Source organism: Acanthochromis polyacanthus, chromosome 12 (assembly GCF_021347895.1).
Source record: "Acanthochromis polyacanthus isolate Apoly-LR-REF ecotype Palm Island chromosome 12, KAUST_Apoly_ChrSc, whole genome shotgun sequence".
Lineage (NCBI taxonomy): Eukaryota > Metazoa > Chordata > Actinopteri > Pomacentridae > Acanthochromis > Acanthochromis polyacanthus.
The window spans coordinates 19,007,722-19,024,510 of record NC_067124.1 but is presented as its reverse complement, the minus strand read 5'-3'; the positions used below and the strand labels follow the sequence as shown (position 1 = coordinate 19,024,510).

The window sequence follows — 16,789 nt, the reverse complement described above, 5'->3', positions numbered from 1 at the left end:
GAGTAACATCGTTGATTTCACAGGTAACAGTAATGGATTTTTTGCCTGATCCTGAAATGTCTGGCTGGATAAACAAAGTGAACTGTAGATTATGCATTTTGCCAAAGATATTTTCTATTTAACTACATCATCCCTGCAGCACTGCCTGGCTGGTAGTCTCGCTTTGTGTTACACATTCTGGCAGCATTGGTAGGTTTTTGAGCACTCAGTGAACGTGTTATTGCAATGTCACTATTCCATGTCCCCTCATCTAAACATAGCTGAATCAGGAATGTGACACAGAACAGTTTCATCACTTTATTAATGAGTTTAATTATTTATACCAACAAACAAAAACGGTCTCTCCCTCCATCCCTCTCTCGTCATTATCTCCTTTATCCAACTGTTCTCTTTTCAACAATGACATTTTACCCTCGGTCAATGGTGGTAATAGAGCAGGGTCACAGCAAATTAAAAACAAAATGTGACAAATCAGAAGATGAAAAAACAACATTAAAATAGCACATTGAGCCAGCTGTTCTTTTGGCAAGAAGTACAGAGAATAATGTCCATTGTTGCCAGTGCGCATACAAACACACATACATTCCCTGCAGCTGAGCCGTTTGAAACTCACCATCTGTCAAACATACTTACTGTAATAACAGGCCAGACCTGTTACACTTACATGACACTCCAAGCAAAAAAAGGAAACAGTCAGACAAAGGAGATGATACATGTCAGTGGACAGATTGACTTTCCCCTTTTCTCCAGTCACACACACAGTCACACACACACACACACACACACACACACACACACACACACACACACACACACACACACACACACACACACTGATCCATTCTTCCTCCCTACACCACGATCCCACAGATCCAGAGGCTTGTAACATTCCCTTCACACTGAAGTTAGATGAAAAATTGGAGTTCCACCTGTTGGCTAGCATGCGTGCCTGCATACCTACACCACCACTGATTGGAAAGCACACTCCAATGTCTGGATCTGAGTACAGTATCTTGGATGTGAAATAGTTTTGCATGTGACACTGCTTAACGAATATCTGGAATAAAAAAAAAAAAATCCCCCAATTTCAGAAAAGACCCCCCCTCCCCCAAACACAATACAATAAATAAAACAGTTATGACAGCAATTATGGGGAAAAGGGAAAGTTATGAAGAGAGGAATGAAGGGAGAGAGAATAAAAATGAAACATTTTGTTCTGTTTTCCCCTCCTTAACCAGGGACTGAAATGAAATCATATTTACAGACTGCGACTGAGGATAAACAGTCCGGCTGCTGCTGCACCGGTCTACTAGAGAAAAAAAAATTACAAGAACAACAATATAATAACAATAATAACAAAAATAACAAAATAAAATAAAAGGTACTTGATATTTACAGTTTAGCAGTGAAAAAAGGAGGACAGAAGGAAAAGGCAGAGGGATGAAAACAAGAAGGAATGGGAGGGGAGGCTCCAAAAGCTGTTGGGTTTCAGGTTTTGAGCATAATTCCTGGTCTGATTATTACTGATAACAGTGGAAGTAACATAGTGTGCTAAACTTGGACTGAACATGCACATGTGCGTTGTTGGAAGAAAAAAAACACTAGTCCACGTCGGCAAAGGACTGATGGCTCCATGAATCATTCCATATCAGCTCTGACCACCGATACATGACAAGAAGAACATGATATGAGCGTCAAAGGCAGGCTGTTTAGAAAGGGGCAAAGAGGACCTCTACAGATCACCCTCACAAACCAAATAAAATGAGTTCACAGTCTTGTACAAACACTAACTGTGCATACTGGCTGAGATGAATCAAGTAAGCGGTGAAAGGATCCAGCAGTTAGTCTGCACCGCCCTGCACCTGTATTGGCTCTTCAACACAACCGTAGTTGATATGACACCTAACACCGTAAAGTGACAAAATTAATGAGGTGATTATTCACCCTACAATGCTAGACGACTGTGTTAATGACACTGAAGACATTGAGGCTTCTGTATCAGATGCAGCTGGATGCCCACAGTTACAGCTCTCTCTCTCGCTCTCTGTGATGTTTGTTACATTAAGAGCTGGACAGTACACAAAACTTGCCCCTTTGTTTCCCTCTAGACCCTTTGGAGATGTGCAACACTCACTTGAGAATGAACACGAAACGCTTGGTTTCCCGCTTAAACAATGAAGACATGAGCTCAGAATGACGAAACTGAAGATATGCACTCTGCTCGTGTAAAGCTCCCTCTCATTCACAGGGATGAGATCAGCAAGTTCTGATTCCAGCGGAAAGTTGTTGAGAGGGGGGGGGTATGTGTGCGGCGGCGGCGCAGCGACTTCCAATCGCTGGGCCGTTTACAATCGTCGTTAACAAGCTATCGTTAACGTCCTTACCATCTCGCGGGAGTATCAGCGACAATAAAGTGTTCAAACTTGAAATGAAATCGGTGGAAATCGGCGGATCCGCGGAAAATTCCCATCCCTGGACTCTATACTTCATGGTGATTCGATTACAGTACTGTACATGACTGCTCTCACTGAGTAACAGCTAGCATTCAGTGCGGTGGATATTAGCAGCCGTTCGATATTACGACTCGCCGACCATAAACATACCTCACCCCCCCCCCCCAAAAAAAATTCTCCTCGAATTTAGACGATTCACAAGAATGACCCTGGCAATGATAAAATCCGCGGGATTCCGCGGAAAATTCTCATCCCTGCATTCAAATAAAAGGCAGTTAAGGAGCTAATACTCAAAAACAAACCGTAAAGACCGGCTGTGGCGCTCTCTTTTGCAATAAAATTTAAAACCACTTCCTATCTTAAATGCCAGTAAAGTGGAACACTAAAAAACAATCTTCATGTGTTCACCACTGGGCTTGGTAAACTGATAACTTGAATAGAGTTCAGGGGGGAAAGAGACAGTAGAGCCACAAGTCTACACTGTGGGCTGTACAATCGAATGCTATGTACAGTAAAAGACTGTCATTTTTGACCCTACTGAGGATGATTGTCAATATGAGCGAGGCCTTAAATGCTGCCCTTATTCTCAGTTTCATAGCCAATCAGGATCCAAACCTATGGCACCACGGCCACACATAAAATTAGCCAGTGTAAATAAAACAAACTTTTAAAAGGATTGATTATAATACAGAGAATCTACACAACATGGACAACCCTCCTCCACATCTCCTAAACATCCTACCAAACCAATGGAAAGGTTTATTATTCTTAGAAGCCAGACGAGGGCCACCTCAGACTTAAAGCTGCAGCTTGCTTTAAGCTGAAGCTCAGTTACCAAAATGCTTTGAAAACAACCCGCAGCTTTCTGAAGCAAGGAGCTGTAGGCATCGTTTTCTACTGGAAATCGTTAGCATTCAGGGAACATAGCAACGCTGAGTGTTTATGTGGGTGTGTCTAGTTTTCTTTTTCTTTTTTTTCCTATTGTAGGGGTTTGGAGCCAGGAGGAAGGTTGAGAGGGAGAGGAGCAGAGGAAAGAAAAGGAAAATGGGGGAAGAAACAGAAAATATGACAGAGGGATTAATGCTCAGGTGCTGTTGTTGAGGGATCCAGGTGCTGAGCTGGGCTGGGCGGTACTGTCTGACACACTGCCCTCTGCAGGGGGGAAAAGAGAGCACATGTGTTGACCAACAGCCAATCTTCATCTCACAGGAGCAATTTTGTTACTTTTTTGGTACATAGTTCATTAAAATATCTAACATGTCATTTAGGACACATTCGGTGTTTGAGCTCTGCTCATCCCGAGTGTAAAAAGTGTGACTTAACTAAGATGCTGTCAACACATAATTGAATATCACAGATAAAACATCAATAAAGCCTTTTTTGAAAAACTCTATCCTTCCCGGAACACTTGTAGGCAGCCACTAAAACACTGACAATGATAACGACAGAACTGGAAGAGTCATTTTGTTACCATGCATACCATGTGAGGCAGGCGATGTCTGTGCACGAGCGTGAGGAGGAATGAGTGTGGAGTTCAACTGGGGCTGGATAGACAGCTCTGAGAGAGTGGAGAAGACAAACAAGGGTTTAAATAACATCGTTCTGGCACGATAACATTATGGTTGATATTTGAAGGAAATCAACTCTGAGCATCTTTGTAGCAATATGTGAAAATAAGACTGAACAATTAACCAAAATATTATCAAAATAGCAATATGGGAAAGTGTAATAACCACAATGTAGGAGCTGTAAATGTTTCATAAAGGTTAATTAAAAAACAATATAGATGAAGCATTGTTTGATCGATCTCCAAGTTCAGTACAGAACTCAGCATTATATTTGTTTCAATGGAAAAAAAAAATGCACAAATGACCATCCTTGCTAAAACTGTGACTCATGTAGCAATGATAATATCTGTTCAGCCCTGAGTGAAAATTTCAGAAACGGATAACAGAAAAGAGACAATACGAAGCAAACTGACCAACGGGACTGAAATTGAAGAGAAGCGGCAGTTCTCGTCCACTGGGCAGGCGGGTGTTGGGCTGGCGCAGCTCATCGAAGAAGGCGTGTGCACACGCCTCTAAGGGAGACAGCCTGGTCACTGGTGTGTATTCCAGCAGCCGAGAGCAGAGGGCAATGGCCTCTGGAGGGGTACGAGGCTTAAACACCTGACAAAGTGAAAAAAATTAGCTTCTGCACTGACAAATGATAGGCGGTTCCAGAAGGAATGTCTTTCTATGTCATTTAAAGTGTAAAGTATTTCAAAAACAAAACACAAAAACCTATTTATATCTAGTCAAAATTGATATGTACATGAAATTTCAGTTTCTCACAACTTTGGGACTTATTTTGACGATGACTGCATCGTGAACTGCTGCTCAGCACCAACATAGTCCAGTGATGTGACCGTACCTTAGTCCAAGGGTGTGCTTTGATCTGTGGGAATTTGAACTCTGTGTAGTTAGGGTTCATCTCCCGGATCTGCTCCCTTGTTGGTGTCCCCAAAACCTGACAATCAGGAGAGAGAAGTTTGCAAATTTAATCCGTTTATCAGTTTTAGGGTGCATTGCCTTTATAGATATATTGCTCTACATAATAATAACACCTGTTTTCATATTTTAAGTGCTCATGGGTTGAGCTGTATGTAGGACTTCAAAATCTCTTTAAATGGTTGTTTTTGCACATATGCAGCGCTGGGATATCAATTCGTACACTTACTAAATATTACACAGTCCCACCAAACCATCTCACTTAATGTTTTTTTTTTTAACTGTTTACAACACATTTCCTTTACCTTGATGATCTCTACTAGCTGGTCTACTCCACTGTCCCCAGGGAAGATGGGCTGCCCCAGCAGCAGCTCAGCCAACACACAGCCGGCTGACCAGATGTCGATGTTGGATGTGTAGTCGGTGGCGCCGAATATGAGCTCTGGGGCACGATAGTACCGTGAGCAAATATAGGACACGTTTGGCTCCCCTCGAACCAGCTGCTTTGCACTAGAAGATGTTAGAAGAAGGAGATGATGATCAACAGACAGTCGAGGAGGAAAAGTGCCAGTCAGCATGAGTGTCACAAAACTAGAGCATGGAAGTGATCGAGACATCCACATAGGGAAAGCCAAGACTGACGAAGATAGTTACACGAACTGACAGTCATTTTAGTATGCACAGTGAGACACCAACAGTCGCCACAACAGAAAGACAGACAGATGTGTCCATGGACAGCGTCTGCTACTGACCTGCCAAAGTCACAGAGTTTGAGGATGGCCGTCTCTGGGTCCACCAGGAGGTTCTGAGGCTTGATGTCTCTGTGACACACGCCCTGGGAATGGATATAAGCCAGACTGCGGAACAGCTGGTACATGTACACCTGAGGGGTGAAAGGGAGGATTGGCGTAATGCCCGACAATGCTTAAGAGACACACATACAAATTCTTAGAAAAAAGGCAAAAAGCATTTGAGGACACAGCTCATGTGAGACGTCACAGCTTCAGCGCTCCGTTAGGCTTTCTGCTGCTTTCATCAACTTCAATTTAGAATGCTTTAAGACACTATTAACACCATTCAGAATCCAATTTAATACCGGTTTTGTGATCACACCTGCTAACGTGTGACAGAAAATCATTTGGGACGACGTGGCCTTCAATGATCACATTTACTGCAGAAAAAAATTGGATGAACTTTTAAAAAATGGCGTCATATCATAGTTTGTCCAGTAGAATGCACTGCAACTCCACTCTTTCTTACATATGCTAATATTTAACAAATAAATAATTGCCCTTTCGTGCAACTGCATGCACATTTATAGCCACCTAAAGCTGTGCTGAGGAGCTGCAGGTAAACCTTGATGTATTTAAATGGGTCACAAGCCAGTAAGTTATTAAAACACTGAACTAATGAACATGGTTAAGAGTGCTACAAATACAAAAAAAGATATTTGTCTCAATATTATCAAACAGCAATATGATTTCTTACAAAAGGTGACTACGCAAAGTTTGGCATCTACATGTGCCCTTTTTCTGTTTTTGGAAATGCTATATAGGTTTGTTTAGATGAAGGCAGCTGTGTGGTGTCTGATGCAGCAACAATGCATTTCCACCCCAAAATAACATAAGGGGTGAAGAAAAATTACTCAATTTAAAAGCCTTAGAAGAAATATTTAAATGCTGTCTCCTCCATTATTTTATGCAAAGAGGGATGAGTTGCAGACTGTCATAAAATTTAAGGTTGTTTTGCATTCCTGGTGTCAGAGCTCCCCAAAAACCAGCACTACAGGTTACAACTAAAAACATTTCTGGAGCATTAATTTCACATTTTCATCAAAAAATAAGAGAAATCAGAAAAGACGACCTCAGCTTTTTGAAAGACAAATTAAAAGGGATAAAAAATAATATTGGCATGCATTGGATTCAACATAACTTTGTCTGTAGTCAGACAGTGCTGTTGCATGTAAGATTTTAACTGCATTTTTTATCTATAAAGTCGTGAAAAGAAGTTTACATCCACTTGTAAAGACCATGTACATCATGACAGTCTTTGAGTTTTGGTTCTTTCGTAGATTTATTATAGGTCTTCTAGAAATATTTTAAAAAATCTGTTGGGTGAAAAATTTACACGCAGCTACTTCAACATTATTGGTGATGTAGAACGTTGTGATAATCAAATTTTCTTTGTGGAATGACATTTTCCTTTCTTTTGAGAGATTACAGCTGCTGACTTCTCAGTCAATTTAAACAGGGCCCATTTGATACACTCATTAGACTCAGCCAGAAATGCTACAATGAAAAAGTCTAAGGAGCAGAACACACATCTGAAAAAGCAAATAATTGACTTGGAGCAAAATTACTTGGAGACAATTTAAAGATGCTTCAGATCCCAACATCAAATGTGGAAATAAATGTAATTTTAACATGCATGGCACAGTTGTTTGATCAGGAAGAAAACACCATCACCTGGTGCTGACAGACAATTGGTCAGAATGGTCCAGATTAAACCAAGAATCACCAAAAAGCAGGTCTATATGGAACTAGAAGCTGACGGAACACAGGCGTCGGTGTCCACAGTAAAGCGTGTTTTATGTCATTATAAGCCGAGAGACTACACTGCAAGATGAAAGCCCTTATTCCTGAAATGACAATTTAAAGCTTGGCTGAAGTTTGTTGCTGATCACAAGGACAAAAAAAGGCCTTCTTGAAGAAGGTTCTGTGGCTCTTACCACAGCACCAGAGCGCACCGTGGTACTAGGGGTGTATATAAAAAAAATGACGAAATAAAAAAATTCCACGAAATAAAAAAAATGACAAAATAAAACTCAGGGACGCACGAAATAAAAAAAAAAACGCGACGAGGCGCCGCGCACCACTGAGACTGATGATGTTTGACCCTCCTCACCTACCGTAGCAAAACACTCGCTTCAGAACGGAGGAAGACGAGGTTGAGGAATTAGCTGATGCTCCTTCGTCAAATAAATCGGTTGTGTGGACTTATTTTGGCTTCCTATGTAAACGACGAGAGAACAGTGATATTTTTTGCATGTCTGCATAAGTAAGAAAATAAAGCAAATTAGATTTTTGTATAACTTCCTACTGTTGGGGATTTTCTTTAATCTTCATTTTATATCTAGAGTATTTTGTATCGTGAGCCCCGTTTCGTATTGTTTCGTGAGTTGAGCATTTCGATACACCCTATGTGGTACACATGCGATATTTGTCATTCACGTGAGACTAGTCAATACACAAAGTGCAATAAGAGACTAATACTAAACTAACAGCAGCTGATCAAAGTGTCCAAACAAAAAGCCAAGTTTATTAGTGGTTTGTTTAACAATTACACTAAAGGTTCAGGGCTCAACCAGCTGTGATGTAACAAAATGTGTGCATCTTGAATTTTCCCCCAGGGGATGCATAAAGTGTCCATCCCTCTATCCATCCATCTCTCTACAATAAGTATCTGTAGTCTATAAACTGTGACTGTATGACAACTCTCCTGTCTGAAGTGAAGAAAAGTACATAACGTGACCTGCTCTTAGATACTGATCGGCCCTTTCTCTGTGTCTGGACAATTCAATTATGACCTAATAAATGGAGTTAATACTATTGACCAGTGCACAACAGCTCTATCTCTTTTTTGACACACTCATGTATCCTACCACTGTCTAATGGTAATGTAATAAACTACAAAGAACTAACCAGAGACTAAACTGCCATATTGTGTGTAGCAGGTCACCTGTCTGATGTGAAGACATGTGGACCTACACAATGTGACCTGCTGTCAGGTCCTGGTCCGGAGTGATCTGCTGTCCATGCTCTCTTGCAGATGATTTATAATTATAGGAATTTAACTAAGCACTGTTGTTCCATCTCAAAAGTCCATCTTTCGAGACGCACATAAAGATCCTGCTGCTGTCTGATGCTGAAGGTATTAAACAAACTCAGAGGAGACAGTTCCAAAGAGCTGGAAGAAAAATGTCAGCTTCTCTTCACATCTTGCAGGGTTTCAAATGATTTTTTACCACTGAAATGTCAAATAATCCTTCCCTAAATCACTTGACACAACTCAAAGTATCGCTGCTTGTGCTCACCTATCCGCTAATGTGACGGTTCAGTTCAGACGTGTGCCATGTTCAAAGTGATACAGAAATGTTATTAGGTCTGACCTGAAGGCTGGGTCTTGAATGTCGCTGGGTGTTCCAACAAGACAATGGCCGTAAACACACACCAAAAGTGGTAGAGAAATAGATGAATTGGGCTAGAATTAAGGTTTTCGACTGGCCTTCCCACAGTACTGATTTAAAACCCACTGAGAATGTGTAAACTGTGCGACAACAAATTTAGTTTGGGTTAGAGTAAATTCTGTCATGAAGAGTGGTCAAAAACACAACCAGAGGCTTATGGATTGTTACCAAAAGTACTCAGTTGAGGTGAAAATGGCCACAGGACAACAACAAAATATTAGAGTTGCTGTTTGTAGATTTTATTACATTTTCAGAAAACCTGTAACAAATCTATGAAAGGAGCAAAACGGATGACTGTTTATCTGACAAAGATGCATGTGTTTCAATCATTCCATTGTAGGAAATTTGAAGTTGTAAGAATCACTGGAAGCTCTTGGTAAACACAGTGAGGGGAAAATACCGTTATGAGCACATCCAGTAGTGTGTGCGTTTTGCCTCCACCTACCTTAACATAAATGATGGGGATGGTGGTCTTGGCCTTATTGAAGTGCCGAGCCACCCTGTACACTGTCTCCGGGACGTAGTCCAGCACAAGATTCAAATACACCTCATCTTTCTGGTAAAAAGGGAAAAACAGGAACAAAAAAAATGTAAAAATACAGGTAGAAAATGAATCTAAACCACTCCAAATCAAGATATTTCTTCACAAAAAGCAAATTAGTATTAATATAAACAAAAACCTCAAACGGTACATAGGGAGCATTAAAAATGCAGTTTTATGTATTTATTAGAAAGACGTGAGAAAAGAAATTAAACATTTATTTTATGCTTTGAACCATCTCAAACAATTATGTGCTATAATGATTATACAGCTGACTGGATCTGCAGTAATGTAACTGTAATAAAACACACAGTAATGGGAGTGTGAAAACTGTGCTACTGCAGGCTAAACTACAAGCACTGCTATAGGAAGGAAATGCTAACTCATAGATACCAACGCAGTAATAAAATAGTTCTGTTGTTTCTCATTTGAAATGATTTTCTAAAGTTGTACAGAAGTAGAGTTACAATACATTGAATTGTAGAGCAATTCTATGCTTTTGAGAGGAGTGCTTTATGTTTGCTGTTCTGGATTTGGCAGAATATAGCTGAACATAGCTAACATAAAGATGTAGCTTGAGTTAAGGAACTTAGAGGCACATATATTTTGTCTCTGGTGTACAGAAGGAAAGTTGCTGACCAAAAGGCTAACTTGCCTGTCAGTGTGTCACAAAGTTAGTATCTCCAGTTTTACTTGTTCAAGTCACAGGAGAGATTATAAACCTACAATAATCAATGAGCAACTAGCAAAAAATTTGGACCCCCATAACTATTGGCAAAGAGTATTGTACAATAAAGACCAAGAGCAACCTGTCTAAAACATGTCTATGAATCATCAGTCATTCATGTACCATTAAGTACCTGGGCGTGGAAGCACAGTGCTCCATCTAGAAACTTCATACAACATTAAGGCGAGACCATACACACCTTCTCTCCACTGGAGTAGAAGAAGTAACGTAGCCTCACAATGTTGCAATGGTCCAATTTCCTCATAATTTGCAGCTCCCTATTCTGCATTGAAGAAAAGAAACGGGAAAAGTGAGAGAAATACAGAGGGTGTCAAACAGCAGCATTCATCTCATCATGAAAGCCTGTCTAAGCATACCTTAAACCTTTTGTCTTGGAGAACTTTCTTAATTGCCACCATCTCCTGGCTGTCGATGAGGCGTGCCTGGTAGACAACTCCAAAGGACCCATTTCCTATAACCTTTATGTCTGTGTAGGACACTTCCTGTGGGCGATCAGGGCCCTGGCCAGGCGTGGCTACCACTGTCGTCACTTTGCCACTGTCTCCTGTGAATGACAGAATGAATGCAGCTAGTCAGAGATATCCTGAAGTACACAACTGATTTGGTCAAGAAGTTTGGTCTCGAAACCAAAATTGCATATCTTTACATTTAGATAATACAAAAGAAACTGCATTGAAATAATACTGGCATAACAAACACACATTCTTCATTGATAAAATCATGTGAATACAACCCTGTCCGGTTCAGCCTTTAAACGAACATCCGCCACAGAGAGAAGCTAAACACCAAGATTAACACTTTCCCCCTGCTCCCCAGAGTAAAACCTGCCTCAACTTCTGTGAAGTCATGCACAAGATTTAGGTCAACTGTCCCTGACCCAGTCCCTTGAGACTGATGTCACGGAACCATCCTTTGTCACCACAATTAACGATAATCTGAGACCACATCAGTATTCCAAATATGCTACAGCTAAAATCTCAAATCATAACACCAAATTTTCATTCAGTATTGTACAAAATCTTTCTGTTTTCCTTGCAGCCATTTCTTTGCTTTGTCTACCCAGTAATACTGCCTATAGCGGCATGGTTTTGGTAAGTCAGTTTAGCCTCGTTCAAACTCCGTGCAGCAGCAAAGTGCAGCCCAGTTTGCAATGCGTCTCAAATCCAGGTTGTGAGACATGCGCTGAGCCATTCCCGGCGTAGTTTTAACCCAATCTGAACACAATTCAACAGTCTCAGATACCGTTTCAGCTCAGCAACCGTATACTCTCATCTATGTCAATACCACCACTACAATAATTTACGTACATCATCCATGAATGACTAGATTTATTCCCTCTGTAAGTTAATCACATAGTTGTATTTGGTACATGTTGTATGTTACTAAACATACGGCAGTAGAAAAGCCTTAGTGGACATGGATAAGCAAGTTTAGTACCAACATGATACTAGTAAAATGTAGAAAATTCTGTAAAACTTTGGACCGAATGTATCTAAATGTGACAGGTCAAAATTTAGAAGTTTTGCTGACAAAGTTGCCTTAGGAACTGGGATGCAGTAAAATGGCCATTACATCCTAGCGCATCATTTGAAGGACAAGTGTGACTCTGGCATTCAGAGAGGGTTTCACACATACATACATGGTGTGTGTTTCCAACTAGTCAAACAGTGTCATGGTTAGGCCGATTTCTCACTGCAGAAATGAGGCAAACGGAGACACTAAACATCTAACTATATGTGACATCTCAAGTTAGGGTCAAGGAGCTGCTCAAGTGTTTTACGTCTGTGCACGTGTAGGGTCAAGAATGATCTGACAAATGGGCACCAGAGGCAACAACAAGAGGAGGGGAAGAACAGCAGATGAAGAGGCGCATTGCCAAAAGACTTGTCAGAGCCTGTAATAAAATTGCATGGACAGTAGCACACCCAGAGGTGCTACCATTTTCTGGGCTTGCTCACTTCGCCTGTCTCAACAGGACCCTTCTTGATGCCTAGTGTGCCTCCAACATTCAAAATGGAGTAAGACAACAATACATTTTGGTCTCTTTAAAAAAAAAAAAGGCCCAAATAAATCCCAAAACCAAACGAATCGAGCACAAGAAAACAAGACAAATGTGATCGTTTGGCTTCATCAGTTGCCATTTCTGCATGCATGGATACATATGGAGCAGCACTGTTGCCACACAGCCAGAAAGTCCTGGGTTATAATCGCAACATCTCTGCACCCTGTACCTGCATGGAGTTTCTCCAGGTGCTCCAGGCCAAAGTCAAGCATTGTTGGTTACCTGGCGATTCTAAATTTCTTGTGTTTATGAGTATGAGCGTACACTGATCTTTGTGACCTGTTCAGGCTGCTGTCCTCAGGATAAAGCGGGTATAGAAGATGGATGGATGGATGGATGGATGGATGGATGGATGGATGGATGGATAAATCCACACGCTTTAACCAAAATCGTTTGATGATTTAGTGAATAAAAAATAAATAAATCAGACTACTATCCCCAACTGACTCTTTCTAACAAATTACAAAAGTATACTCTATTTTTTGAAAATTTCCAGTCAAAACTTTTCCTAAGGTTAACAATAAACAGCAGCGGGTGGCATATTCACATGATTGCCCTAAATCTTATCTCTCCCCTGAGGTCAGTAGGAAATATTCAGCTTTGCAGTCAGTCACTGTGTGGTTCCTGCACATTATTATATTACAGCCGTGCCATACACTGCGCCTTTGCATTTCATCTCAGCATCATCTTCGCTTTCATTTTAAAGAACTTAAATCAGAGGAGAAAGCGTTCAATAAGGAGCATGACGGTGTCTTGAATAATGCAGAGATGAGCCCAGCTGTCAGTGAATAGCTTTGGTTTCTGATACGTAAACACAAGCCTAATAACTGAGGGAGAGTGACCATCATCACACTTCATGAGCAACTACCTTGGAGATTGTTTACTAGTGTAAAACTCAAGCACACTTTTAATTTGGCAAAAATGATCAGTAGGTGCACGATAAATTACAACTAATATTTTATCATCAGTGGTCTAGTATTACTGTTACTATTATATAGACCAGGGGGCTTCGATAAATCACTCCAAAACTACTGATGCCTTTCAATCCATACATCTGCAAAGCCAGTCAGAGTCACATAACATGCACCACTGTCGCCTTTATTAATAGCTAAATAATTTGTTGATCAGACAGCTAGACTGGACAAATACTATTTAGCAGGGCTAGATAATACTTTTTTTTCAAACAAATTTGTTTCTAGTATTTCAAATGGTCAGTTAGGAGTAAAAGCTGGAACTAAATGCTTGTTCACATTAGTACGTATTAGTAGGAAATTGCGTTCGGAACACATTTTAAGAATTGTAACTTTTTGTTAGATCACAACAAATCATAAACAGAAATGCTACCTTCTGCTGTCAGAGTGATTTTCAGTATTGTCAAAAATGTCGTTTTTACCAGTGTGTTAGATTGTATTATTAAACACATCAAGAATAATCGTTTCTTCATTGCTGCATTAAAAAACTGCTGATCAGTTACTCTAAGCTAGGTTAATGTTATATTGGAACTGCCTTTCAGATGGTCCGAGAGTCAGAAACCCACTCCTGCAAATTTTCAATGTCAAATAGAGTCTGTCTGTGTCACCGCTGATCTGACATTCACACCCACTTCATGGCGTGGTTAGTTGTGTGGAGGTGAGAGAGGAGCTAGGCACTGCACTTCTCTTTCCAGCTTTCCTTCAATAATTTGTGATTAAACTATTTGTGGCACTTTTCAAGTGGTCAATCCAATGCCGCAACTGAAATGTCTCCTTGGAAAGACTATCTGACAATGTCGGCACTTAGACATATCACTTGTTAAACAAGTTCTCCACAAAGCCACATATTTGATTCTGACATGATCTGACAGCACATCTTAGGTATCAGCTCTATGGAACCATAACCCGACCCTTACTTTCTAAAGGGTTGTCTGACAATAGGCTAGCAGCAAAATCAGAGAGAGTAGAAGTAGCAGTAAGCAGCCTCCTCATCACCAGTGCTACACAGTTTCTACTGCCTCAGCATGCAGGTATCATCCATTAGGAAAATCTCAATATCGCCTATGTATATTCAAATTTGAGTCTGGAGTTTAAATATGTATCCACTCGTACTTGTATTTCAGCTGATGCATTCAAAAGTAGAGATAGTGTTGAAAGTACTTCTGTTTAAGTTTTGTCCCAGCACCTCTGATACAAGAACATCATTTCACAGAATGCACACATCCTGATGGCCAAGACAGAGATATTCAGAAAATCACGCAAGATTGAAGTTTAAATGCACTTTAAAGGAAACGGATGTATATTAACTGTAAATCTGATGACCTGCTCATTGGTTGCATGTAGTAAATCCAGTACATCATTTTGCATCAACTATGAAAAGTAAATTCTATTCATATTTCATCAGTTGCAATGATCAGCTATTGATCAAACTCAAGATTTGAAACAAGACCTGTGATTTAATTTTCCTTTGTCTCTTTCAGGCTGTCTGAGCCTCCAGATCCTCAGTCAACTGCTACCACAACAGAGCTACATGACCCGTGAGCATTCTGCAAGTTCTTGTCATCACACCATTGTAACCAACAGGAGAAAATCTTGTTGGCAAGCAAGGGTATTCAGTACAGCAGTCAAAATGGTGAACAGAGAGTGTCATCCAACTATTTGCATAAAAGTAGACAGAATGCTTCACTGTTAATAGCTTCTTCTAAGTTGGACAAAAAATGTAATGTATTTCAGAACATGTAAACTGCCTAATACAATTCGGCTAAACAGTTTTTTGTTTTTTAAATTACAGGAGGCTAGGAGATTCTCACGTTCCTTTTTTCAAAGATAACCTGGAATATGTTTGTACTTGAGCAGATGTCTAAACTCGTGTATAAATGTTTTCATGTGTGCTTAAGTGTGGGCATCCAGGCGAGCAGTTAGATAATGTTGAGATAAGGTCAACACTTGCTGGTTAATAAGCAAACATAAAGGCTAACTGGGACTCTGTATTGTGGACAAGCATTTCCATGTTTTCAGGTTACAACAGAGCGTAATGTTTGATCCGATGCCGTAGTGTGGCAAAAATATTTGTGCAAGACCAGATATAAAATAATTAAACTAGATGGCTCCAAACTAATCTCTGGATATGTTAGCAAGCTAAACTGGTACTGGGGCAGAACCAGCAGTACCAGTTTCCACATCTGATATTAAAGTCAAATACATTAAAGTGTCGGCTAGCACCAAGTCTGTTCTTGTGTTACAGTGCATTAATAATGGTTAAATAATGCAGCCGAAAAAATATGACATAACGCTACTTAACGTCGAAATATCCGCGGCTTAGTTCTAAGCTTGCTGCCACTGCTAACGATAATGTTAGCCACCGATAAAAACCTCTGATCGCAATGCTACCTTAATGAAAAACACAGCTAACGTTAGCTGGGCAGCTAACATAAGTTAGCGAGTTAGCTAACATCTTGCAGGCTAAGGTAAGCTCCACGGCAATAATCGACATTAAATACAGTCCGACACAATGATTTTAAAATAACGCTTAATCCGAGGTTTTGTGACTGTGTGCAAATTGGTCTCATCTCTGAAAGATAGCATAATACTTACTAGGAAGTTTCAAATTCCCAAAGCTCGTCGAGCTGCTTCCACTGGCTTGTGAAGCCCCAGTTTTTCCTGTCGAGCTTCCGCCGGCTACTGACGATCCGGCACCGGCTGCAGCAGGTCCGGGAGCTCCGGGAGGCTCAGCGAATGAGCTGGTCCTGGGCCGCCCGCTGCCGCTCATATTTATGTAAACTAAAGCCGGGGCAAGGTTGAACGTTATTATTAGCCACACCGGCAGAGACTTCAACTATATAAGTGGATTTCAATATTCGATATAAATAAAAACTACACTTACAGCGTTCAGTATAGGTTGCCCGTCTCCCCCTTTCTTCCTCTGTAGAACGGTGATGGTGGGGGACTAGGGAGTTGACGCACAACGTCGTAAAGCTCGCAAGGGTTCATGGGAAGCTGAGTTGTTGTGGACTTTGAATCCACGCTACAACGGTAACGGAGAAAAAACAACTATTGCTTTGCTTACCTCCAAACGCACTGTATTTATTTAACTTTGGGATTATGCACACATTGTAAATATCCAACACATTATTATCATAGTAAGTAAGTAAGTACACGTTTGTAAAATAATTAAAAAAATATATACATACACTAAAGCACATTAATTACATGCATACATAAATTACAGAACTAAAAATAAACTGAATAAAGACATAGATGAATAAAAAAAATTAGAAT

At 40.4% G+C, this 16,789-nt stretch overlaps 1 protein-coding gene across 2 annotated transcripts; it reads right to left on the bottom strand.

Moving 5' to 3' along the window:
• Window positions 1-283: 283 nt before the first annotated feature.
• gsk3ab (glycogen synthase kinase 3 alpha b) lies at window positions 284-16,518 on the bottom strand. 2 transcript variants are annotated; one of them, XM_022210849.2, is made up of 11 exons: window positions 16,395-16,518; window positions 16,106-16,291; window positions 10,834-11,021; window positions 10,656-10,739; window positions 9,634-9,744; window positions 5,695-5,825; window positions 5,248-5,452; window positions 4,866-4,961; window positions 4,435-4,621; window positions 3,934-4,011; window positions 284-3,605 (listed from the first exon to the last, which is right to left on the bottom strand). In XM_022210849.2, exons 2-11 carry the CDS (start codon window positions 16,278-16,280, stop codon window positions 3,538-3,540), a joined length of 1,323 nt encoding a protein of 440 aa, XP_022066541.1. In that variant the 5' UTR covers window positions 16,281-16,291; window positions 16,395-16,518; the 3' UTR covers window positions 284-3,537. The 2 variants fall into 2 exon arrangements, with proteins under 2 accessions (XP_022066541.1, XP_022066540.1); XM_022210848.2 differs by having other exon boundaries at window positions 16,106-16,485.
• Window positions 16,519-16,789: the final 271 nt, after the last annotated feature.